Genomic DNA, 23,704 nt, shown 5'->3' on the forward strand with positions numbered 1-23,704 from the left:
GTCCGCCTCGCCTTTCCTTTGGCTTCAGCGGCACCCAAGGCCGGGAATCACCTGGTTGGGTGCGGCGTGGCTGAGGGAGCCCCACTGGGACAAAGAGGGGGCTGGGGCCAGTTCCCAGCTTCCCGTTCTGGAGCTCGGGGTGGGGATGGAGCCCTGGGGTGGGGGTCACCCCTTGGGAGGGGGGACAGCCCACACATACTCTGCGTCCCCTCGCCACCCCCGCTACCGTGGGTCTGCGCCAGAGAGCAAGTGAGGGCGGTGGCCGGGTCCGCAGCCAGGCAGCGCTGGTCCCTCCCGAGCCCAAACACTCCCGTCATGTGGTTTCCGTACCCCCTGGACTCATTTCCAAAAAAGCATTTCCTCCTGCTGTGGTTGGGCGTAAAAGCCTGTCTGGGGAGGGCTGGCGCTCACTCACCGCGCGTCGCGTGCTGCTGACGGCAGACACGGGGTGCCGGGGCACCCTGCCCGGGCACTGAGCTGCCCCGACACCCCACTGCACCTGCTGCCCCGCTCCCCTCACCGCCCCGGCATGACCCAGCCGCATCGGCCACAAGGATGAAGTGTTGCTGCCCTGGGGTGGCTTGGGTGAGTGCGGTGGCGTGGGGGTCCCATGGAGCCCTGGCACCAGTTGTGGGGTGTCCCATGGCTGTGGCCGTAACGGGTCTGGAGGAGGGAGGGAGGAAGATGGGTTAACTCCAGTGAAGAGCACGCCAAACCCGCTTACCCCCTCTGGCTAACAGCTGGGGCTGGGCTCTGCTGCACCAAAACACTCACGGGGTGGCGTGAGCACGGGCAGGATGCGGCCGCGGGAAGCGTGGGGTCAGTGATGGGGCTACAGGCAGGGCAGTGCCACGGGCTGTGGCTATGCCTTCGGGGCTAGCTGGGCACGCGGGTGGCGGCCCCGGCGTTACGGGCGGCACGGCACAAGCGGGGGTGGCTCTCCCCACCGCGCAGCCAGCCCCGTGCCCACGGCTCCGCTGGCCACCGGGCACCTGCTCCCGGCGCTGGGCAGGGGCAGCTGCCCGTCTGCAGGCGGGGTGCGCGGGCAGGGAGGGCCCCGCTGCCCCAGCCGTGCCTCAGCGGTGACTCAGATGTGCCGCTGGCAGCCGGGGCTGAGGCAGCCGCCCGGATCTGCCGGCAGCGCTCTGCGAGCGGGACGGCCCAGCGCGGTTTCCAGTCTGCCGGTGGCGGCGGGTTTAGTAGAAAATGATTCAACTGCCGTAATCGGGGCCATCACGGCTGGGAAATCCAACCCCCAGAGAGGAATCCCCTGGCTCCCTGCCCACACTGTCTGTACCGCGGCCCTCTCAGGCCCCAGCCCGGCCAGTGGAAGGGCTGTCAGCGTGGGCACCGCTCGTTGCACCCACCGGGGCTTCCAGAAGAGCGGGGCTGCCCTGCGGACGGCACTTGGCAGCCCTGCGGGGGAGCAGTGACCTACTTTGGGACGCGCGTAACGAGGCGCGATAGCATCGGAGAGAGCGTGAGCCAGGCACGGCTTCCTTTCGGGGAGGAAATCACCTCCTCTGTGAGGGAGATAAACCCCAGGAAAATCAAAGCGGGCTGCGTTAACCCCTACGCGCCCGGCTACCGACACCTCCCTGAGCTAGCGATCTGTGGCACCACCAGCAGTCCGTGTGCCTGACTCACTCGTCCCCATCCCTGGGGACATGGCGGGGGTCCTGTTGGCACAGGCGGTCGAGCATCTCGGTGCCGATCCCCAGGCAGCCTGGAGGCACCGTTTGCAGAGCACACGAGGGCACCTGACAGCCCTGGGCACAGTGGCCCCCATAGTGCCAGCAGGAAGTTGCTTGCTCGTGTACTGCGGGGAAAGCAGAGCCCAGGGGCTGCCGCGGGGCATTCCCGGCCCTGGGGCAGCGCACCCACGCGCTTTGGAACAGAGGGCCGCGGCTCCAGCCGTTCTGCCCTGTGCAGGCACCGGTGTCCACACAGTTCCAGGTACGGCTCTGGCTCCAGTAGTCGAGCATGAGCTGGTGTGAGGGCCGTCCCCACGGGTGCACGGCTCCTGGAGCAGCGCGGCTGCCTGCAGCCCTGCTCTCTCCCTGCCCGCAGGTAACCTTGGCAGCGCTGTGGCTGGCGGCCAGCGAATCGCAGCCCCCAGGGCAGCGGGACCGCGCCGTGCCGGCAAGGCAGCGGGTCCTGGTGCAGCCACTCCTCCGCCTGCGGAGACATGTCACCAGACTGCAGTGCCCCGCCGGCACGACCTGGATCGGCACAGCTCACCAGTGCTGCGAGCCGTGCCCCGCAGGTGAGCGCTGCCCGGTCCGTGTGCCATGGCACAGCACGTGCATTGCTCCCGGTGGCCGTACTCCCTTGTCACCCCACTGTCCCTGCAGGGACATTCCTGCACGAGGCCTGCACAAGCCCTGAGAATAAAAGCGACTGCCGCCCCTGCCCTGACGGCACCTTTCGCACCCAGCCCAACATCCTCAAGGAGTGCCAGGCTTGCTACGAGTGTGACCGACAAGGTGAGCCGGCGGCACGCCACACCGTGCTGTGCTCTGCAGCGCGGTGCCATGCTGCTCACCGCCTGCTTTCTGCAGCTTTCCAGAGTGTGCTGAGCAACTGCTCGGCCACCAGCAACGTCGCCTGTGGCTGTGAGCCCGGCCGCTTCCGTGTCTGCTTTGACAAGCAGTGCAGCGAATTCTCTTGCCGGAAATGCCAGTCCTGCACCGGACGCCTCATCCAGCGACCCTGTGAGTGCTAACAGCTGCCCCACGGCACAACCTGCCAGCTGTGCCACCTCTGGCTGTGCCACCCTGCCTCACGCCCACCCTCTCCCCAGGCTCGGAGGCACAGGACACACTTTGCGACAGCAGCTGCAAGCCTGACTTCTACAGAGAGGGTGATGAGTGCCGGCCGTGCCACACGTAAGCATTGACCATCCAGCCAGGAACGCATGTGGGGCCCATGGCATGGCACAGCATGGCACCCATGGGTCCCATCTCCTTGCAGGAGCACCCTCGACAAGTGTGGCAAAGAGTGCCAGCAAGTGTGCGGCAGCAACAGCGACCAAGGTATGGGGACAATGGGGCCAGGGCTGGTGGTGTACAGTCACCGTGCTGGTCAGCTGATGGGAATGCTCCTGCTCCTCCTTTCAGGCTCAGGTCTGGAGTACATCCTGCTGGGACTCACCGGGCCTCTCTTCCTGGGTGCCCTTGCCATCTACCACAAGAGGAAGAGGCTCTGGCATGGCGCCCTGGCAGGTGGTCCCCTCCCCATGGCACAGGCTGGGGTTGCAGCCACACCGTGGTGCCAGTTTAATGCCCGGAGGTGGGACAACTTCTGCTGGATCCCGCCATACTCCCCACCGGGGACAGAGCGTGTCACTGACACAGCAAACCAGAGGCTCAAACACCAGGCCTCGTGGCCTGAGCAGCCTAGTGATGAAGGGGAGCCCTCTGCACCCCCAGAGCCCCGTGGTGCCCTGCTGCAGGGCAGCCAGCTCTATGCCGTCATCGACGTGGTGCCAGTACGGCGTTGGAAGGAGTTCATGCGGATGCTGGAGCTGCGGGAAGCAGAGATTGAGCTGGTAGAGCTGGAGGTGGCCCACATCCGTGACCAGCAGTATGAGATGCTGAAGCGCTGGTGCCAGCAGACCAGTGCCACACTGGACCACGTCTTTGCTGCCCTGGAGCGCATGGAGCTGGCTGGCTGTGCTGAGGCACTGCGCCAGAGTCTGCCCGTGGGACACTGATCCCCACCGTCAGCACCCTGGCACAGGGAGGTCCCACCACCTCCACATCTCACTGGGCACCTCATCCCAGCCATACCCCTAAGTATTGTTACTTATGCCGTGTAGACATTTTATGTCAGTTTTATGTCCCCTTCTCACGTGCCTGTCCCCTCTATTTATGGCCCCCTGCTCCCAGGGCCGGGGAGGACCCCACGCCCCAGCACATCGGCTGCCCAGCCACTCGCGGGACGAGCAGGCACCGAGCCCACCGCGAACCCATGGGATAGTTCTCAAGGCTGCCCACTGCCGGGCGCTCCCTCCCCCTCCCCAATAAAGTGGTGTGTTCTCCAGCCGCCCACCCTGGCCCTTCCTCGCAAGGCTGCGTCAGCCGGGCACCAGGGCACTGCTGGCCTCTGGGCCACCACTGGTGATGTGGTCACCACAGGTGACAGGGAATGCGGGTGCTGGCAGAGATGCAGGAAGTGTGGGTGTTGGGGTGATTGTGATGGTGTTGGTGAGGGGGCCACCGCTGTCGGCGAGGATGGTGTGGGTGGGTTTGGTGTGGACAGCCCCAGGAAGGCTCGGGGCACTGCTGGCGGGGTTTATCGTTTTAATCGCTGGAAAGGCAGGCGGTCTGGGCAGAGGTGAGCCGGCAGTTGGCCTCGAGCGGCTCTGGAGGGGCAGGAGTGAGGGCGAGCGCGCTGCAAGGGCGAGTGGTGCCAGCGGGGCGTGCGGCGAGCCCGGCCGCAGCGGCCGAGCAGGGCAGAGCCGCACACGGACACACGGACACACGGACACACGGAGCCGCGTGTCCCTGGCCGCGGCAGCTCGCTTTGCAACGGGCAGCACAGGGTGGCGGTGGGCTGGCGGCAGAGGGATGTGAGGGTGCCTGGAGGAGGCTACGGGTGCCTGGGGCGGTGGGGGGGGGGGGGCTTCTCTGGGTTGGGCTATGTGGCCGTCCACGGCAGGAGGAGGGTGCCGAAGCATATCGCGGTCCATGGCAGGACCTGCCAGCCTCCTCCTGCTGCGAAGAGCCAGGATGTGGTGTGGCGTGGCTAGTGCTTGGCTATGTCCCCCTTCTTGAGGATGATCTGTCGCTGCCAGGGAGCCAGCTTTGTCTCATCGTACCCGAGAGTCCTTAGCTTTTCCGACTGCTCCTTCTCCTTCTCCTCCTCCTCCCGCTTCAGCTTCTCCTGCTCTTTCCTGCTTAGCAGCAGAGGGCACAGGGCGCCGCGGTCACCAGAGCCGCGGGAGCCGCCGTGCCCGCCCACCCAGGGAAGGGGCTTGCGGCACTCACCGTTTCTGCTCCCTGCGAAGGCAAAAGGAAGAGCGGGGTTAGCAGAGCCGCGGGAGTGACCGGCTGGTGCGGCATCCCCCGACCCTGGCTCACCTCTCTTCCTCCAGCTTCTTGCGCAGGATATCCCTCCTCCAGGCCGGCATGCTGGCCAGGCGCGCCTCCTCTTCTTTCTCCTGCAACAGACAGCCGTGTTACCGGCACTGCCCGCCCTCGCTGCCGGCACCGTGGGGCCGCAGCATCATCCTGGTGCGCGGCATAACATCCTTCTGGCAGCCACCCTTCTTGGCACGGTACTGCTGGGGTTCACCAGCACATGGCTCGCCGACGGGCCCCTCACTGCCCGCCTTCCGTCGGCGCCGGGAGGATGAAGGAGCGCGTGGCGTGGCCAGCCCTTGCAGCACACCACAGCTTTATTGCATGACACGCGGGGGCCCACGCTGCCCCGGCACCGCAAACGCCACACCAGAGAGGAGCGCGGCCCCGCCGCTGCACCTCCCACACAACACACAGCCACGGCAAGCGGCACACACTGCAACCTCGGCCCGGGGCCGCGCAGAACAGCACCCAGACCTCTGCCAAGCTGAGCTGCACCACGAGCCACAGAGGCAGGCGAACGCACCCGGGCACCAGCCCACAGCTGTCCCCTGAGCTTGCTACCGCCCCACGCCACACCACTGGCACAGGCTGCAGCATCCCGCCGGACTCAGGTGTCGAACATCTCTGCCTCCTTCTCCTTCCAGAAGGAGAAGCTGCGGTCAATGAAGCGGCAGACGTCCTCCTCGCTGAACTCTCCCAGCTCCGGCACTGGCACTGCTGCCCCCTGCCCTTCCGGGGCCATGGTGGAGGACTCTGGCAGGCTCTCTACCTCTGCCACAGGGTCATCCCCAAAAAACTCCTGTACGAGGTCCTCAAAGCCGTCGAGCCAGTGGCGGTGGCCAGCCTCGACCTGTTCCAGCACGGTGCGGTGGAAACGGCGGACGCGGTGCCAGCTGTAGCTGCCCAGGCGGTCAAACATCTCGTAGCAGAGGAGGTGGCGGAAGCGCCGCTCCTCGGGGCTGAGGGGCATCTCCAGCAGCTGGAAATAGCCCAGCATGAAGAGGTCGAGCGGGAGGCTGTCGTGGGGCATGGGCGAGCCGCCGACGTGGGGCAGGAAGTGTTGGGGCCAGTACAGCACCGTGGTGCGGCTCAGCCGCCGGATCTGACGCCCTGGGACCCGGCGGGCGACGCTCCTCCAGCGGGCCAGCAGCCGCCCCGCTGCCGGTCGTCGCCTCCCCGGCCGCCGCGGCCGCTCCTCTCCGGGCACCGCCGCGAGCGCCCGCTTCTTCCAGTGCTCCAGGAAGAGGAAGACGGCACGCTCCTTGCACCCCTTGGAACGTTCATGTGGGCTGCTCGGCTCTGGCAGCGCTGGCCTGCTCCGCCGCACTGCCCCATCCCCGTATTCCTCCTCCAGGATGGGCCGGCGGGTGCTACCAGGGGGCTGCACCCGCTTGCGCTTAGTGACCCTGGGGGGAGGTGCAGGGGGCCCCCCTGGCCCCTCGTAGTTGGCCTTGAGGCTGCGGACAGAGACACCGCAGCCCAGGATCTCGCGCCGGGCGTCGTGCTGGGCACCGGGGCTTCCCACCGCTCCCCCCGCCCCGGGGCCCTCCCGGCCCCTCAGGGTGGCCGGTGCTGCGGCCGCGCTCCTCGGCAGCGTGGGGGACTGGCTGCCGCGGGCAGGCGCGTCCTGGTGGGCGAGGGCGAAGCGCCGGGGTGCCGGGGGGGCGGAAAGCGGCACGAGTGGCGGCAGCTCCTTCTCCGGGCCCCCTGGAAGCGGCTGCCCCGGCTGCGCCTCGTGCATCACCCGCAGGCTCCCCAGCTGCCTCTCCAGGTGCTGCATGTCCTCCTCCCGCATCGGCTGCCCGGCGGGTCCCGGTATGCCCCCGCGGGCAGGTGGCCCGCGCTGGCACGGGCGCGGCGAGCGGCTCCCAGGCTGCGGCGGGAGAGAGGGCAAAGGGGCTCCTGAGGCCGTGCCGCACGCACCTCGTGCAGAGGACACTGCCGCCGTGTGTGGCATCCCCGGGGTATGACGCCCCTGCATGCAGGTAGGGTGGTCCCCAGCCCAACTGGGAGCCAGAGGCAATGCCACGCAAGCCGTCTCGCCAGGTCCTGAGCTGCTTGGGCCATGCCCGCGCCGCGCTCGCCGCTGCAGCGGCACGTGGGACCTCCTACCTTGCGCCTCTGCTCCTCTTCCTCCTGCATGCGGAGCTGCAGCTTGCGAACCATCACCTGCCGCTTCCACTCCGGGATGGGCCGACCCTGCTCGTCCTGGCTCGGCACCAGCGCCTCCACCTCCGCCGCTGCACCGGCGCCTGCTGCCGGCACCGGTGAGCTTCCGTTCAGCACTGGCTCCGGTGAGCCGCCTGCCAGGCAGCGTGGTGGCCCAGCAGCCTCGGGGGTGGCCGGCGGGGTGGGCGTCCTGGTGGGTGACGGGGAGGACACTGGCGACTCTGCCTGTGGAAGGAGGGAGGGAGGGCGGTGGGCACTTGCCGTGCTGTGCTGCGCCGTGCCACCGGCTCCCCTGGCCCCCATCACCACCTACGTTGGCCCCTGCCTGGCCGCTGCCGGAGAAGACAGTGGTGAAGCCTTTGCTCTGTGGCGTTGGCTTGAGGCTCTTCCCAGCTTTGATCTCGGCCAGCAGCTCCGAGTTGTCGCCGGTGGGGGACATCATGTTGAACGACTTGGTGCCTGAAGGGAGGCGGGAGGAGCAGTAAGCACCCTGCCAGCACCATTTCCCTGTCCCTGTGAATCCCCCATCAGCTCACAGGGTAGGGGGGTAGAGGGGTGGTTGGCTGACTGCCCCCCCCTCCCCGCCATCCAGGAGCCCCTGGAAGGCCCTTGAAGCAGCATCCTGACACTCAGTCAGGTCCACAGGAACAGCACATCACCAAACTACTGGGTCCATCAGACCCCAGTGGAGCAACCCCTCAACGGCCTGGCACCCAAGCTCCACAAGATCCATAAGACCAGCACTCCAACAGCAGCTTACAGGGTCCATGGCACCCTGCTGCAGCAGTACCCCAGCACCCCAACACTCAGCTGCAAGGGTCCCATCCTGGCCCCAGCCCCGAATGTCACTCCATGCCCCCAAGGCACTATGTTGGAACAGAAGCGCGCCTCTGGAGGGATGGCTCCATGGCCGGTGGCAGCCCTGCCACTGCAGGACGGCCCCCACAGTCCCCTGGCAGCTCCCGGCAGCGATGCACCTACACCAGCCAGACTCCCCGCCAGCCCGGTGCCCAAAGGGCTGCGTGGCACCGGGACCCCGGAGATGCTCTTCCCGCTGCTCATGCCACCCGCCTCGCGAGCACCCACCGTCCGTGCCAGCCATGCGTGAGTCCCTAGCGGCCCATGGTATCGTGCCAAGGCAAAGCCCTCTCCCCGCGACCGGCGCCCGCAGCTCGCTCTGCTCGGCTGCGCCACGCCGGAGCCAGAGGGCTGCGGGTGCTGAGGGCCCAGCGGGACGCGCGCGCTGCCATCCAGCGCCGGCTGAGACCCCCCGATCCCGGGAGCCGGCGCTAATAAAGCGGGCGCCGAGCAGCGGCCAAGCCCGCCGGCTGCAGCCAGCCTAGGGGAGCGGCCGGAGCGCTCACGTGGCGGGGTCACGCCGGCCGGCTGAGCGCGAACAAAGGCTCTCTGTGTGCGGGGCCCGGCTGCCCGCCCAGCCCTGCCAGCCCTGCCTGGCGGCTCCGGCAGCCCCGCACGGGCGCTCGGCCTCCCTCGTGGCACCGCCGGCCGGCGACGCGCAGCGAGGGCCCGGCGGCCGGAGCCCCGCGGGCAGGTGACGGCCCCGGCCGTCGATGCCCCGTGGCCGCAGCACGGGACGGCGCCGGCACGGGTCCCTCCGGCTGTGCCCCGCGCCAGGGCACCCCCTGAGCAGGGAGGAGCGTGGGGCCGCGGTACTTACTCTTCATCTGCCTGAGCGCCTTTCCTCCTAGGGAGAGAAGCAGAGAGGCGGCGCGGGGCGCGCGGCAGAGGAAGGATTTGGCCACCGCGAGACAAGAGAGAAGAGAAGCGGCCAGCAGTGAGAGCAGGCAGGGGCGAGCGGGCGTGGGGGCCCCCGCGCCGACACCGGAGGAGAGAAGGACAGAAAGGCTGTCAGGAGCCGCACGGCCCAAGTGCCGCGGGAGGAGACGAGCCAAGGAGATCAATGCTACAGTGCAGCCGATGGGACAGCGCCCGGGATCACTCCCTGTGCCCACCCGGCGCCCTGCCACTTACTTCCCGTAGAGGAGGAGGAGCGGCGGGGCCCGGCGGGAGTCTCCACGGGCGGGGGCGGCGGTGGGGGCGTCGGGCAGGCGGTGTCGGGCAGTGGTGGGGGTGGGGGTGGAGGCGGCAGCTCGGCACCAGGTTTGCTCTCCCCATTGCTCATGGTGTCCGCCGAGATGGGTGATGCCTGCAACAGAACACGGCAGGCGTTGCTCGGTGCCGGTGCCACTGAGCTGTGCACAGGCTCTCGGCGCGGGGCTCACCTCCTCGGTGTGCGCCATTCGCTGGGGGCCTGGCTGCTCGGCCACAACGTGCCCCAGGTGCTTGTAGTAGTCACCGGTGCTCGGCTGCTTGCCGAAATTCCTTGACCGCCTGCTGGAGTCGGCCCGGCGCAGGCCTTCGGGACTGCTGTCACGCGATGCCAGCTGCAATGGGGAGCCCACCTCAGCACCGCCGTGCCCGGCTATGACCGTGGCGCTGGGCCGTGGTGGAGTAGGACCGTGCCAGCGGTCTGCCTTGGGGCAGATGCAGAGCTGGGACGGACAACAGGTGCGTACCCTGGGGTCTGTTCGGCAAACGGCTCTACCAGGGGCTGCGTGCCTTGGTGGCAGCGTGCGGCATCAGTGCCTGGCACTGTGACCCTACAGACTGTGCCGAGGATCCCGTCCAAGCCTCCCCCGGGATAACCCCCTGGGAACAGGAGTGCCGAGCCCCAGCCCCGCGGATTACCGGAAGCTTATCTCGCGCGGGGCCGGGGCCCGGTTCCAAACCTCCCTATGAACAGGGCTCTCAAGCAGCGCAGCCTCAGCTCACCCCAGCGCATTCCACAGCGGCTTTGCGAATTGTGCTGCCGAGTGCTGCTTTGCAGGGAGCTGTGCCTGCTCCCTGGGTTTGGGGTGCCACCGCGGCATAGCCCTGCTCCCCTTGCTAGGGGCCCCGCTATTTCCATTTCCCGTACACAACCTCCACCCATGCCATTTTCACGGTGAGCCTGGATGCTTGCCGCCGCTGCCAGCCCCAGCTAAATCAACAAACGTCAGCTCGGTGCTTCCTACTCCGGCTGCCATGGGAGTTGTGCCAAGCTTGGCTCCCTCTCCGGCTGTCCCAGCCCCGGTCTGGCGCAAAGATCCGTGCCGCTGAGCCCCATTTCATGGCTCACCCGCACCACTGTGGCACCGCTCTGCCACACCCCCACACCTCCCCAAAGCAGCCTGTTACTCCGGCAAACACTAAAGAGCCAAGGCCGTGCATAAGGAGCACTGTTGTTGTGCCATGTGCCTGGCACACACTGCTCTGCCGAGACCCCCACCCCATGTGCCCCATCCCTCAGAGCGGTGGGCTCGGCCTGTGTCCTGACCGTGCCCAGAATCCTGTCCCCCGTGAGGTGGTAAGAGACAAGGTAGGGGGTCAGGGCGCCCCCAAATCTACTGCATCCCTATGCCCCCCCAGCCCGCCATGGAGGGCTGCACCCCTCTTACCTGTGCACGCCTGGCTGAGCCCTCTCAGCTCCTGGCAGCGCTGGCTGTGCCACCCGACACCTGTGGCTCGGGCGACACCGGAGCCGGCCGCTCGGGTTACCGCCTGCGCAGCTGCCCACGCCCAGCTCGGCATAGTGCCGGTGGCATCGCCGGGCCTCATGGGCGCGGCTGCCATGGCATGATGCTGCCGGGTGCCCCAGCCGGTGCAGCAGTGGAGTGGGCCCACCCAGTGCCATGGAGCCACCAGAGCCTCACTGGCCCCAGCTTGCTTCATCCTCGCTGTTGCTTCAGCCCTAGCCCCCCCGGTGCATGCCAGCGTTGCAGGCATGTGGCCTCCAGCTGGGACTGTCCCCTCCCACTGCAGGCAACAATTCCTCAAAGGGGATGGGTGCCCGGTGGCATGTCCCTGCCGGATGGCATGTCCCTTGAGCTGTGTATGGGGCATGGTGCAGGGGACATGGTGCATGGGGCCGTACCTCTCGGCGCAGCGCCTGGCTCTCCACATGACGCAGGTTGTTCTTGGCCCGCACGTAGATGTCAGCGGTGTGGGGGGCAGCTGGGGGCGCAGGTGCAGGGTAGCCGGGGGGTGGCGGGGGTGGCCGGGTGGCAGGGGGTGGGGGCGGTGGTGGGGGGAAGGCAGGGGGTGGCGGCGGCGGGGAACCCTCGCTTGCTGGGCCCCGGCCCCGTGGCCGCATCTCAGGGTCCAGCATGTCCATGTACGCCTGCATGTCCGCCAGCGCCGGCTCAGGCACCCCTGCGCAGGGCAGGGGGTCAGGGGGGGCTGGACCCGCACCCCCCGCCCCGTGCCCCCTGGCCCCGCACTCACGGGCAGCGGGGGCCCCTGGGGGGCCGCCCCTCTTCTCCCCGGTGCTGGACTGGCTGGAGTGGCAGGAGTCGTAGTTGGAGAGGGTGCTGGCAGGGGAGCCCACCTCGAAGCGCGCCTGGGGCACCGACGCCGTGGTGTTGGGTGATGACATGCCCGAGTCGGGCTGTCGGCATTCCCCATCCGCCGAGGGGTCTCGTGACAGCACGCGGTGCTCCACGCTCTGCTGGCACAGCCGTGGGGTCAGGCAGCAGGGCAGGTGTGGGGAGGCCCTGCGTGCTCCCTGTGTGCTCCCCACGCCCTTGTCCCCGGCACCGCCGTACCATGTTCTCCACGGTGCGCAGGTACTGGGCGCAGTGGTTGTGGCCATTGTAGTCGGCGAGGTCGGCTGCTGTGTAGCCGTCCTGGTCACGGATGCTGAGGTCGGCACCATTCACCACCAGGATCTGGCAGCACTGGGGAGAGTGGGGGTGCAAGGCAGGGCTGGAGAGAAGGGCCCCCCCTTGCCCTGACACCCTTTTGGCCACCAGCACCCACCTCCAGCTCGCCATTCTCGGCGGCATCATGCAGCGGTGTGCCGCCCCAGCCGTCTGCAGTGATCTCCCCGCCGTGCAGCAGCAGCCAGCTCAGCACCTTGGCGTGGCCGCGGCTGGCAGCAAAGTGCATGGCCGTGGCCCCCTCGGCGTCCCGCTCCGACAGGCTCACCGTCGTGAAGCTCATCTGTGTGAGCAGGCGGGCTGAGCACTGGGGCTGTGCACCCTGTGCTGTGCCACCGCACTGTGCCACCACGCCGTGCCATGCTGTGCCTGGACAGTGCTTACCAGCCATACGATGACAGTGTTGTGGCCCATCTGGGCGGCGGCGTGCAGTGGGGTCATACCGTCATAAGCGCGCGCGTGGGGGTCAGCCCCACAATCCTGCACCAGGTACTGGATGATCTCCAGGTGGCCCTCCTGGCAGGCGAGGTACAGCGGGGTGGCCCCCGTCTTGGTCTGGGCACTCAGTGTACTGCAAGCAGGGCACAGCGCCCGTCACCTGTGGCCACTGCTACCGCCAGGGCTGAGACATGGGGGCAGGCAGGATACAGGGACATGGGGGCTTGTGGGACACAAGGAACCTGGGGAGGTGCAGGGGACACAGCTGTGGGCAGGCAGGGCAGTGCTAGGGCTGGGAGATGTCCACCCCATGGCTTCCCATAGGTCCCCGTGCTGCGGCGGTGGCTGCAGCTGCAGCGGGAGGTCACTAAGTTAATCAGCTGCTTAGGCTAAGCTCCTTCCTCCGGCTGTTTTTGGACACTGCAATTTAGTCGTATTTTAAATTAAGCTTCTTACACAGCACTGGCCATAGAGCTGGCGGGGAAAGGCCAACCTGCACCACGGCGCTGCCCAGCCCAGCTGCCAGGTGCCGGTGTACCCTCTCTGCCCCAAAAGGCCTTGGCATCCTTGTGTCTCTCATCCTGAATTGTGTTTCCCAAATTGTGCAACCCAAATCCTGAATCCCACACCTTTTACCCCACATCCCCCATAAACCCATATTCTGCATCCCACATCCTGCATCCTGCCTCCCGACCCCACAGGAAGCTGTTTTATTAAGTGCTCCATAAAAAAACCTGTTGAATATTTAAAAAAGGAAGAGCAATAAATACTCTGCTCTGTTATCGCAACGATCGCAGGCCCTTAATAATTGATCCCGGTAACTGTGAGACGAGCTGTGGCCAGCACTCCCTTCCCGCTGTGCCTTGCGTGCCGTGCCACCGAGTGCCTGTCCCACGGTCCAGCAGTGCCAGGCTGGCACAAGGGGTGATCCCTGAGCAGGGGCTGGGGCTTGGGGCAGTTGCAGATTGGGGTGCAGGGGACAGCGGGAGCACAGGCACAGGGTCAGTCTCTGATTCCCGTTTCTCAGTAATTGGGAAGGGGTTAAGCCACTTGGGCAGCACCAGTAAACTGCTTTGCCAGATGGCTGAGACCCCATGCTGGGCCACCGGCTGCCGGGGGGCCCGCGGGCCCCTGCGAAGGTGGGCTGGGGGCGGCAGCATCCCACTGCGGCATCGGGGATTGGATTTCGCAGCTGTAACGGAGCCTCCGGGCAGGCGCGGGGCTGGGAGCAGGGCCAGCCCTAAATAATTCAAGGGGAAGGCGGTGACAGCAGCAGAGCAACCCCGGCAAGCAGCGTGAAAGGCAATGCGAGTGCCGTGCCACACCTGGGCTGACACAGTGGGCAGTGAGCAGGAGCAGTGACTGGTTTGGGGCTGAGCTCGGGCTGCAGGGGTTAATCCCAGAAGTGCTCAGGGCTAAGCAGGCACACCTGGGGCAAGGACATAAAGAACTGGGGATGGGACAGCTCTGGCCAGTAAGTGCCATGGGATCCAGGGATGTCTGGTCCTGCCTGGAGGAAAAAATGCAGGGCTCCAGTGTTGTGGCACCCGGAGACAGAGGGGTGCCGAGTGCTGGTTCACGTCCCGCTGCCTTAGGACTCCATGGATGTGGAAGAGCTGTACAATCCCTCTCATCCACAACCCTGGAGTCTTCCAGGGACAATGTGGAGCAATAGCGCATCCCCCCGGCTCCGCTTTGGCCGGGTCTGTGGGTTATTTCTAGTGGCCTCTGCCCACCACAGGAAATCGGATTAGCGGCCACTTAATCGCCTGCTGCAGCCTCGTGGCGAGGCCCGGCATCGCGGGCCCTGTGGGCTGCTATGCCGTGTAACCCGGGGACCAGCCCGGCCCCAGGTCCCGCTCAGGAGGAAAAGCGGGGATGCTGCCGCGACGGAGCCGTCTGTGAGAGGCTGCCGTGCCCAGCAATGCCCACGGGCCTGGACAAGCGGAAAGGTCGCCTCCGGCGCCGGGAGCAGCCTCTCCTCGGCGGTCAGCCTAATCCATTTACATAACAGCGGGCGGACAAAGGCGGCTGTGTTATCGCCCCGCGCCAGGAGCCGACTCAGCGCCCAGTGACAATATTTCTGCCAGCGCTCGCCCCTCTCCTCCTCGCCCTTTCTTTGTGGGCCATAAAGAAGGTGCAGCTGGATGCCCAGCCTGATAACGTGGCCGCGTTGCCCTTGGAGCTGGGAGATCAGGGTGGCTACAGCATTCGTCCCCAGAGCTGGCACCTTGCCCAGTGGCTGGAGGGAAGGCTGGGGCCACAGCAGTCACCCTGTTCTCCCACTAGCCCCTCTCCTGCTGGTCGGTGCCAAACTTCCGGCAGACCCTGTCTCGCTGCCAGCAGTGGGGGCCGTTACCTGGGGCAGTGTCCCAAGAGGAGTCGCAGGGAAGGGAAATCCCCTTTCACCGCGGCGTAGTGGACGGGCAGTGCTCCCGTGTTTGTGGCTGCCGTGGGGTCGCTGCCTCCAAAGCGGAGGAGCCAGTCGATCACCTCATGGTGACCGAAGCGGGCTGCCAGGTGTAGGATAGTGGCACCAGAGTTGTCTGTGTCCTGCAGGAAGAAGCGGGACGGCTGTCAGCACGAGGGACCGAGCCCTTCCGGCTAGGGGGCTGGGGAGCGCAGGCAGCCGTGGGGCATCCCCCAGCCCGGAGCTGGTCAGGGTGGAGTTCCTGTCCGTACGGAGCAGGGCTGAAGCAGAAGCACGGGGCATTGGAGGGACCGTGGGACCAACGTGTCTGCCCTCCCTCAAGGGCCTGCGTCCGCACACAGTGAGTGCAGCACAATGCCCTCCTTGTTCCACCGGCCGCGGAGCCCCTAACCGCGGGAATTTGCCGCCGAGCCCCGCTGTGCCGCCGGCCCGTCCGCCCTCCACGCTCGGTGGGGCGCGGGTAGAGCTGGCCCCTGGCCAGGAGGTCGTCGATGCGTGCTGACCCCTTCCTTCCCGATTAATCTCCACTCCCAGCCCCGCCGCCGCCTCCTCTTCCTTTGGCCGTCACATGTCTTTAACTCTCGGCCGGCCCCGGGGCAAGCCGCTTACCGCCCCGGTCCCGCCGTTGTGTAACCCTGGGAGGGGGCGGCAGCCCCGGGGAATATGTGCTGCCCCGACGGCTGAACCCCTCCGGGATGCCGGGGACTCTCCGAGTCCGTCGGATGCCGCCCGCTATGCGCGGCGGAGCTCTGCCCGTGCCGGGTAGGACGGACCCCGGCTCGCCGTCGGCAGCATTGGGAGCACCACGCGTGACCGTGTCCCCGCGGCCACAGCCACCCACACGGGCCCGCGGAACGCCTCCCCGGCCACCCGCGCCACCGAGGGACCGTCCGCCGCCCCCCGCGACCCCGCTCGCACCTGCACGCCGCAGCCCCCCTGCGTGAGCAGCCACTGGAGACAGGCGAGGTTGCCGGTGGCGGCGGCGTCGTGGGCCGGCGTGGCCCCGTTTCGCGCCCGCGCGTCCCCGCGGAGCGCGGCCTCGGCCGCCAGGTACCGGAGGCAGGCGAGGCGGCCGGCGCGGGCAGCGTGGTGCGCGGGGGACGCGCCCAGGGCGTCCCGCAGCCCCGGCCGCAGTAGCCCGGCCGCCCGCAGCCCCCGCAGCGCCTCCACGTCGCCCTGTCGCGCCGCCTGCAGCGCCCGCTCCAGCGCCATCCCGGCGGCGGCCCCGGCCCCAGCGGCCCCGGCGGCGGCCCCGGCCCCGGCGGCCCCGGCCGCCGCTTGGCACTGCGCGGCGCTCCCGCCCCGCCGCCCCCCGGCCCCGTCGGCTCCTCCTCTCCCTCCCCCGGGGCCGCCCCTCCGCCCGCCCCGCCCGACGGTGCGGCGATTGCCCGCTCCTCGGGACCCCCGCACCGCTCCCCCCGGCCTCAGCTGGGACAGCCGCGCTTTGCCCGATGGCTGCCGGGGCCAGGACCGGGACCGCCGCAAGTCCGGCTGGACCCCATAGCGGCCCGTACGCGGCTGCCGGTACCGCTGTCCGCGGCCCTCAGCTTCGGCCCCACGGTTGTCCTTTCCCGCCCAGGCGGGCTCCTCCGGCACCCCCGACGTGCGCTGCCGGTCCTAAGCAGCGCAGGCAGAACGGGGGGCGCTGGGCGAGCGGCTGCCCAGCCTCAGCCGGCCGCGGGGTGCCGGTAGCCGGGCACGGTCCGCTTTGGAGTCCACCCGGACTTGCACCGGCCCCGGTCGCCAATCGGCAAAGTGGTTTTATGAACCTCTGGCGGGGCAGGGCGGGAGGGCCGGGCGGCGGGCGGCGTTGGAGGACAGGCGGGGACAACCCTTCGTCAGGACCGCGGACAGCGAAGGTACCTCTTGATCAGCACCGAGGACAAGGCAAGGCCGCCCTGCCCGCCTCCTTCCCTGCCCGGCCCTCCCGCCCTGTCCCGCCGGCGGCTCATAACGCCGGTAGCGGTATGGAGGGCGGGAGCGCCATGTGCCCGCCGGGCGTGGCGCGGCAGGCACCCCGGCTCCTGCACCCCCTCCTGCCTCCGCCGAGCTGTGCTAGGTGAGAGCTCCGGCATTCCTGGCCCCCGCGCCCGCGGGCTGTCGTTCTGCCAGCGGAGCCTCCGCTCCCTTACAGAGACCGACGAGAGCCGAGAGTTCGCGAGGCCGTGAGTGCCGCGGCTCCCGGCACCCCGCGTCCCCCGGGCAGGATCCTGGATCCCCTCCGGGCCCTGCGCGCCCTCCACTGTGAGCTATCACTACTTGCTCGGGACTGTCGCCACCACCAGACCCAAAATCCCTGGGGCCCACGGGAGCTGTGCTACAGTCGGAGAGAACCGACGGCGCCGAGAACGCGGCCGGAGGGGGAACGGTGCTGCTCGTGCGGACCCGAAGACCCTGACTCCCCACGCGTCCCCGCGCTGACGGGACACTCTCGGGCGCGGCGAGGGGCCCCAGTCCCGGTGGAGTCGCACAACTCCGCGAGCAGCTGCGGAGCCGCCCCCGCCCCGTTTCCCCGCGGCCCGGGCGCTCCTCCCCGTGCGGGGGCGCGCCGCGCGCTGCCCGCCAATGGCGGAGGGCGGCGGGGCGGGGCGGGGCGGGGCGGGGCGTGCCCAGGGCGCGGCGGGGCGTGGCCAAGCGCGCCGGTGCCGCAGCGCCGCTGCGGGCGGGGCTCCGGTGCCGCCATGTCGGAGCCGGGGGCCGCGGGCCCGAGCCCTGCCGCTATCCAGGTGTCCAGGTACGGCCCCGCCGCGGCCGGGGGCCCGGGTAGGGCTGGGCAGGGAGGCGGGCGTGCCGGGGACCGCGGGGGGGTGCCGGTCTGCAGCCGAGATGCCGCCCGCCCTGCTGTCGGCATCGGCGGCGCCGCCCGCTTTAGTCACGCTGTCAGTGACACCGGCCGCGGGCAGAGACGCAGCAGCGCCGCGCCCGTGCTCCGTGGTGCGGGGGCTGGGAGCGGGCAGGGCTGCCGCCGTTCTCCCGCCTGTGTTCCCGCGGCTCTCGGGTGCGGCCGCTCTGAAACAGCAGTTCCTGTCCGGGCCAGCGCGCAGCCGCCGTGTCGGTGCCCCCGGGCCGTTATTCGCCGTTGGCAGGAAGCGCGGCCGCTGCCGGGAGGCCGCGTGGAGCACCGGCACGTGCCCAGCTCGGTCTGTGCCGCACCCGGGCCCGGCGGGGTGCGGCCCCGGTGAGACGCCGGCTGCCCCGGCAGAGACGCCCTGCTTCCTTCCGCTCCCAGCAGTAATTCGGAGCGCCTTCCATCGCCGCTCACAGGAAGCCGCATGCGAGCAGCGATGGCCCGGCAGCTCAGCCGGTGGGCGATATGCTGCCTCCGGGCAGCCGCACCGGGGCTGGGCTGGGGGCGCGGCAGGGGTTGTGAGCTCTCATCTGCCTCCTTCGGCAGGATTATGCGCCCAGACGATGCCAACATCGCGGGGAATGTCCACGGGGGAACCATCCTGAAGATGATCGAGGAGGCAGGAGCCATCATCAGCACCCGCCACTGCAATTCCCAGGCCGGGGTGAGTAGGTGCCAGAGTGCCTGCCATCCTCCGGCGTGGTGACCCTTGACTCCCTGCCGCGTCTCAGGGGCAACAGAAGTCCTGCACTGGGAGTGTTTGCTACTGTATGAAAACCACTGGTGTCTTTGGCTGGGCAGGGCCCAGTAGCTACAAGTGTCCTGCTGAAATTGTGGTTTACCAGCAGAAACATTATTGCTCATTACTGCTGTTAATGTTTTAACTCCCGAGAAACGGGAGTTGGGGCAGTCGCGGTGCTGGTTACAGATGGGGAAGGAAGCATGGCCAGTGGCTGATAAAGTGGCGGTTGCAGTATCCGAGCCACACGTGTCGTGGCCAGTTTGGCTGATCTCAGGGAGCTGCCAGCTGTGGTCCCGTGTGGCGTGGCTCTGATCACTACCTTGGCTGTCTCACTGTCCCCAGGAGCCGTGTGTGGCTGCACTGGCACGGGTGGAGCGGACGGACTTCCTCTCACCAATGTGCATTGGTGAGGTGGCCAACGTCAGTGCCGAGATCACCTACACCTCCCGGCACTCTGTGGAGGTTCAGGTCAACGTCATGTCTGAAAACATTTTAACAGGTGGGTGGCTGTGTTCCAGAGCTCCAGGAATAACAGTGTTAAGCCAAGGCCTTGCAGCAGTGACCCCATCCTCAGCTCTATCACTGGCAGCATTCGGCAGAGAGGAGAACTAGCATGTTTATTGACAGAGCTGGGGATGCTGGGGAGGGAGGCAGGTTCTCTGGAATTTATGGCTCTATTGTAGTGAAAAACAGCAAAATCTGCTCATAGCTCTTCCTGCCTGATTTGCTGCCTGTGGCTGCCATTGGCCTGAAAAAGTCCCCTTTTCCTGCTGTTGCTGTGACAACCAGTTCTGCTTGCTGGGACACATCTGCATTGCATTGTCACATCTGCTATGAGCTAAAGCCTGGCAGGAGCCAGCAGGGCAAGGGACCACCAATGCCAGTGGCATTGCTGGTGTGTGCCCATCCCCAGACTGGTGCAGGTACAGCACTGCTGGCCCTGGCACCATCACCTGCTGCCCCCTTCTCCTCCAGGGGCAAAGAAGGTGACGAACAAGGCGACACTGTGGTATGTGCCTCTGTCTCTGAAGAATGTGAATAAGGTCCTTGAGGTTCCCCCCATCCAGGTAGGACAGCTCACTTGGGTCCCCCAAAACTGGAACTTGTCCTCCCTGTGGAATGGCACTAACCTGGCCCTTTTGGCACTTCCAGCCGTGCCAGTGGCTTTGCCAATCCCCTTCTTACCAGCTTTCTATTCCAGTATGCGAGAAAGGAGCAGGAGGATGAGGGGAAGAAGCGTTATGAGGAGCAAAAGCTGGATCGGCTGGAAACAAAGCAAAGAAATGGTGACGTGATCTTACCTGTCATCAACCCAGGTAACATGGGCAATATGTAGCCATTGCAAATTGCCCAGCAATATTGGGAGACCAAACTGCTCTGGGTAAGAGCAGGGCAACTCTGGTCATCCCCAGGGCCCTGTAGCTGCAAGTGTGCATTCTGAAACACCACACCAGGGATGGGAGAGCTGAGTGGATGCCTGTGATACCCTGCAGGGGCTGGTGGATGAGATCCCCTTCTCCAAAACCCCATTCCTGTATCACTCCTTGCATCCCTTGTGTGCTTGTGTACAGAGCTAGATTTTGTGCACTAGAGCTGATTTTGCTCAGCAAGGGGTAAATGCAAGGGCTGGGCGAGGGTGACCTCTAGGCCTGGCTGTGGTCTTCAGGCAGAGGCAGAGAAGTGGCACATGGGGAATGTTGTGGGATGAAAGTTGCTCAAATGTTTTCTCTCCTCTGTCCTCCCTGCTCACAGACAGGCAGACAAAAGGTAAGGCTCAGCAGGCGCTGCTGCATGGGTAGTCACTCTGAGTGGGACTTGGCTACTTTTCCTTCCTCTAAGCTTTTTTAACATCTCTCATTAGATAGAAAACACAGGCTCTTCTGAGAGAGGATTTCCTCTGCTGGGAGTTTGAGGGTGACTTCTGTCACCTGGAGGTTGTGGTGGGACAGGGGTCTCAGGATGTGCCAGGGTTGGGGGCATAGGGGGTTCTCACCAAGGGGAAAACAGGGGCTCTATGCAGTAGGGTCTGGGAGCTTCAGCTGTGGCGGGAGGCAGACTGTCGTGTGACCCAGTTCGCTCCTGTTTGCTTTCATGCTCTTTGAAAGCTTGAAAAGAAAGAAATGAGCTGAGCTAGAATAAAGTGGATGGGTAGGGATTAGAGGGAGGCCGCAGCCCGTCAGGTGGTGAACAGTCTCTGCCCTTGGAACTTCTCCAGCCTGGTTTAACCACTGGTTTCAACATAGTTCAGCTTTGTTTTTTAGCCCCATGTTTTTTTTATTTGGACAACTAAAGACAGAGGTGTATGGTGGTGTACAGGTGCCAACTGAGCAGCTCTCACCTTGCTTTGCTCTCTAACCAGAGCCACACACCGTTGGCTACAGCCAGTCCAGCCTGATCCACCTGGTGGGCCCATCGGACTGCACACTGCTGGGCTTTGTGCACGGAGGTGAGTGAGCACTGCCCTGCACAGCAGCTGGGTTGCAGGTCCAGGTGACTTTTCCCTGGAGCAAAGTGTGATTGGAGAGTGACTCAGTGTTTTTGGTGGGCTCTGCCTCTGCCTCTGTCTGGCTCTGGGCACACAGGCCCTTTGCATTGACTGTCAGGGTCAGAGTTGCTTTAGCTGAGACAAAGGCTTCCTCTTTTTGTGTATCCCAAAAACTCACATACTCAAACTGTAAATCCTACAGTTTTGTCATCGCCTCTGAGATTGCAAATCCTGGAGTACAAACACGCAGCGTGTCACTGCAATTAGCTGAAGTAATTTCTTCTTGGCTGGCAGCGCCCATCACCTGCAGAGCTGGCATGTGTGGTGTAAGCTCTGGGAGAGGTGTGTTTGCTGAGGGCTGGGACAACACATACCTAATCCTTTAATAAACAAAACCAACATGGCTCAGAGCTGTTTCAAGGTTTATGGGACTGGTCTTGCCTTGCAAGAGTGAGGTTTGCTTAGAGAAATCTGGGAGAGACTGAGCTGACCTTAATCACAGGTCTGCGAGGATGTTGCCCTGGTATTGACAGGAGTCCTTGTGCTAGTACTGGATTTTCCTGAAACTGGGACTTAGTCTCTTGTCCAATTCCCTAGCATAGCTTTGGCCATGCTAAGGCCTTACTGACCTTTGTGTGGTTTTCCTGGAATCCCACTGACTTCCCTGAGACAGGATGCTCTGCTTCCCCTCACAGGTGTCACCATGAAGCTCATGGATGAGGTTGCTGGGATTGTGGCTGCCCGCCACTGCAAGACCAACATTGTCACTGCCTCGGTGGATGCCATCAACTTCCATGAGAAGATCAAAAAAGGTACCAGGGATGGTGGCAGGCACTGTGATCTCCTGTGTTGTCACACCCTGGCTCCCTTGGGTGCACTCTGATGACATGCTAGCAGAAAAAATTAGTCCCTGTTTGATTTGTCCTGTGCTCTGCTTAAGACACAGCTTAAGCATAAAACATGCAGGACCCCTTGCTCCTTTCACCAGCCCCTCTCCGTTTCACAGGCTGTGTCATCACTGTCTCAGGACGTATGACATTCACAAGCAATAAGTCCATGGAAATAGAAGTCTTTGTGGATGCTGACCCGTTTGTGGATGAGCCTCGGGAGCGGTACCGTGCCGTCAGCGCCTTCTTCACCTATGTGTCCCTGAGCAAGGAAGGGAAGCCCCTGCCTGTCCCGCAGCTGCTGGTAAGAGCTTTTTCTCTCTGGCCTGGAGCCAGCAGGGCCATCACCTTTCCTGTTCCTCCTGGGGCAGAGCCCAGCTGGACTTTTTGTCCAAGAAATCATCTTCCCTTTAGTTACTCAGCAGAAAAATACGAGCATGAACGAGATTTTCCAAGGCAGGCTTCAGGGTATTTTTTTATTTCTTCTGAAAATTGCCAATGTGGAGGTTGGGGATTTTCCCCTTTCTCATTTTTGAGGACAGGCTGCATGTGGGCTCTGCACCAGGGGACCCTGAATGGCAACAGAGGCCCCCACATCCCTAATTGCTGCTCCCCATGGTGTTCCCATTCCAGCCTCCTGCCTATATTAGCTCCCCTAATCCTGGCAGGGCTTTGCTGATGTGGTGCTCTTGACTGGGGGTCTTGGTTAATATTTGATGTGGCACAGGTCTCCTGCTTGATGCAGGAGCACACTGGCTGTCATGTTGTGTGTTTGACAGAGGGCAGCTTTTCCCTCACACTTCTTTGAGGGAGGCACGTTTCCCTCCCGCACACACTCGCAGCACACTGATGCTGCAGCTTCGCACTCTTTCTGTGGCCTCAGACGGAGACAGAGGACGAGAAGCGTCGCTTCGAGGAAGGGAAGGGCAGGTACCTGCAGACCAAAGCCAAGCGGCAGGCGCAGATGCAGCAGGCTGCTCAGCAGTGACCTGTCCGGCACCCTCGCCACCAGCGCCCGCTAAACATCCAGGTTGTTCCCATTCGTTTTGTGTCCGGTCCGCGCCAGCCCCATGCCTCCGCCCGCCCCAGCCCGCTGCCGGCGCCGCTGCTTTGCTGCTGATGGGCTCAGCACCGTAGACCTCGTGCTTCAGGTGGCTGAAGCTCCCTGAAAAGCCCCCAGGAGTCTTCCCAGGCATTTGCCATCTGCCTCCAGAGCCATTGTTGCTGTTTGATCCCATTGGCGACGCTCCTGCCTGTGTCAGAGGCAGGACGGAGGTGTGTGGTGGCTTGAGGGGCGCGTGAGGCCGCGAGTCTTTGTGCTGCTGTGTTTGACTCGCTGGTTTGTCCTACCATGCACACCAAAGCTTTCGTACGTGCCGCGCTCCGCCGGGGCCGCACTGAATGTCTGTGACATCTCTAGGTAGTTCTCTGTGCACATCTAAGTTATTTAAGGAATCCTGTGGCATAAATAAAGTCTGTTTCATTGACTGGAATGAAAGGCTGACACTTTTATTTCAAACAATCGTGCTTTTCCTCCCTCCCCCAGATCCGCCCGTGCTCCCCAAGTGGCGCCAGGCGCTCACGACCTTGTTTTTAAGGAAGTCTGGCTGTTTTAACGGGACCCTCAGAGCAGTTCCTGCTGGGATGGGCTCCCGGTTTCGCGTATTAAACAATAAACTACCTGACAGGAGGGTGTAGTGAGGTGGGGCTCGTCTCTTTTACCGTGCCTGCAGTGCGAGGACAGGGGGTAATGGCTTTAGGCTGACAGAGTGGAAATGCAGAACAGGTATCAGAAAATGTTTTCTGTGTTGGGGTGCTCAGGCAGCAGGAAGGTGGTGGAGGTGCCTGGAGGTGTTCAGCATTAGGGGTGACAGTGGCGGTGTCGGGCGGGCGGCGGCA

General features: G+C 65.1%; 3 protein-coding genes across 11 annotated transcripts; 2 read left to right on the plus strand and 1 right to left on the minus strand.

The window, feature by feature from the left end:
• The first annotated feature begins 396 nt into the window (after window positions 1–396).
• On the plus strand, window positions 397–4,047 carry TNFRSF25 (TNF receptor superfamily member 25). 2 transcript variants are annotated; one of them, XM_086860926.1, is made up of 7 exons: window positions 397–585; window positions 2,071–2,266; window positions 2,355–2,486; window positions 2,562–2,714; window positions 2,804–2,888; window positions 2,974–3,035; window positions 3,120–4,047. In XM_086860926.1, the coding sequence occupies exons 1-7, from the start codon at window positions 556–558 to the stop codon at window positions 3,713–3,715; spliced, it is 1,254 nt and encodes a 417-aa protein (XP_086717052.1). In that variant the 5' UTR covers window positions 397–555; the 3' UTR covers window positions 3,716–4,047. The 2 variants fall into 2 exon arrangements, with proteins under 2 accessions (XP_086717052.1, XP_023801751.2); XM_023945983.2 differs by lacking the exon at window positions 397–585 and having other exon boundaries at window positions 1,918–2,266.
• A 617-nt stretch (window positions 4,048–4,664) lies between these two features.
• Window positions 4,665–16,055, minus strand: ESPN (espin). Of its 4 annotated transcripts, XM_086860930.1 has the most exons (13): window positions 15,762–16,055; window positions 14,772–14,965; window positions 12,359–12,545; window positions 12,075–12,257; window positions 11,861–11,992; window positions 11,191–11,760; window positions 9,500–9,661; window positions 9,249–9,423; window positions 7,570–7,715; window positions 7,200–7,481; window positions 5,085–5,164; window positions 4,992–5,003; window positions 4,665–4,897 (listed from the first exon to the last, which is right to left on the minus strand). In XM_086860930.1, exons 1-13 carry the CDS (start codon window positions 16,053–16,055, stop codon window positions 4,750–4,752), a joined length of 2,565 nt encoding a protein of 854 aa, XP_086717056.1. In that variant the 3' UTR covers window positions 4,665–4,749. The 4 variants fall into 4 exon arrangements, with proteins under 4 accessions (XP_086717056.1, XP_086717054.1, XP_086717055.1 ...); XM_086860928.1 differs by lacking the exons at window positions 4,665–4,897; window positions 4,992–5,003; window positions 5,085–5,164 and adding exons at window positions 5,613–6,960; window positions 8,935–8,961; XM_086860929.1 differs by lacking the exons at window positions 4,665–4,897; window positions 4,992–5,003; window positions 5,085–5,164 and adding an exon at window positions 5,613–6,960.
• A 1,404-nt stretch (window positions 16,056–17,459) lies between these two features.
• ACOT7 (acyl-CoA thioesterase 7) lies at window positions 17,460–23,298 on the plus strand. Of its 5 annotated transcripts, none has more exons than XM_086860931.1 (10): window positions 17,460–17,577; window positions 18,238–18,355; window positions 18,776–18,932; window positions 19,409–19,500; window positions 19,635–19,749; window positions 20,186–20,200; window positions 20,793–20,879; window positions 21,614–21,730; window positions 21,925–22,109; window positions 22,689–23,298. In XM_086860931.1, the coding sequence occupies exons 1-10, from the start codon at window positions 17,525–17,527 to the stop codon at window positions 22,791–22,793; spliced, it is 1,044 nt and encodes a 347-aa protein (XP_086717057.1). In that variant the 5' UTR covers window positions 17,460–17,524; the 3' UTR covers window positions 22,794–23,298. The 5 variants fall into 5 exon arrangements, with proteins under 5 accessions (XP_086717057.1, XP_086717059.1, XP_023796173.1 ...); XM_023940405.2 differs by lacking the exon at window positions 17,460–17,577 and adding an exon at window positions 17,699–18,147; XM_086860933.1 differs by lacking the exon at window positions 20,186–20,200.
• Window positions 23,299–23,704: the final 406 nt, after the last annotated feature.

The sequence above is a fragment of the Cyanistes caeruleus genome, chromosome 22 (assembly GCF_971803275.1).
Source record: "Cyanistes caeruleus chromosome 22, bCyaCae1.hap1.1, whole genome shotgun sequence".
In the NCBI taxonomy this organism is placed as follows: Eukaryota; Metazoa; Chordata; class Aves; order Passeriformes; family Paridae; genus Cyanistes; species Cyanistes caeruleus.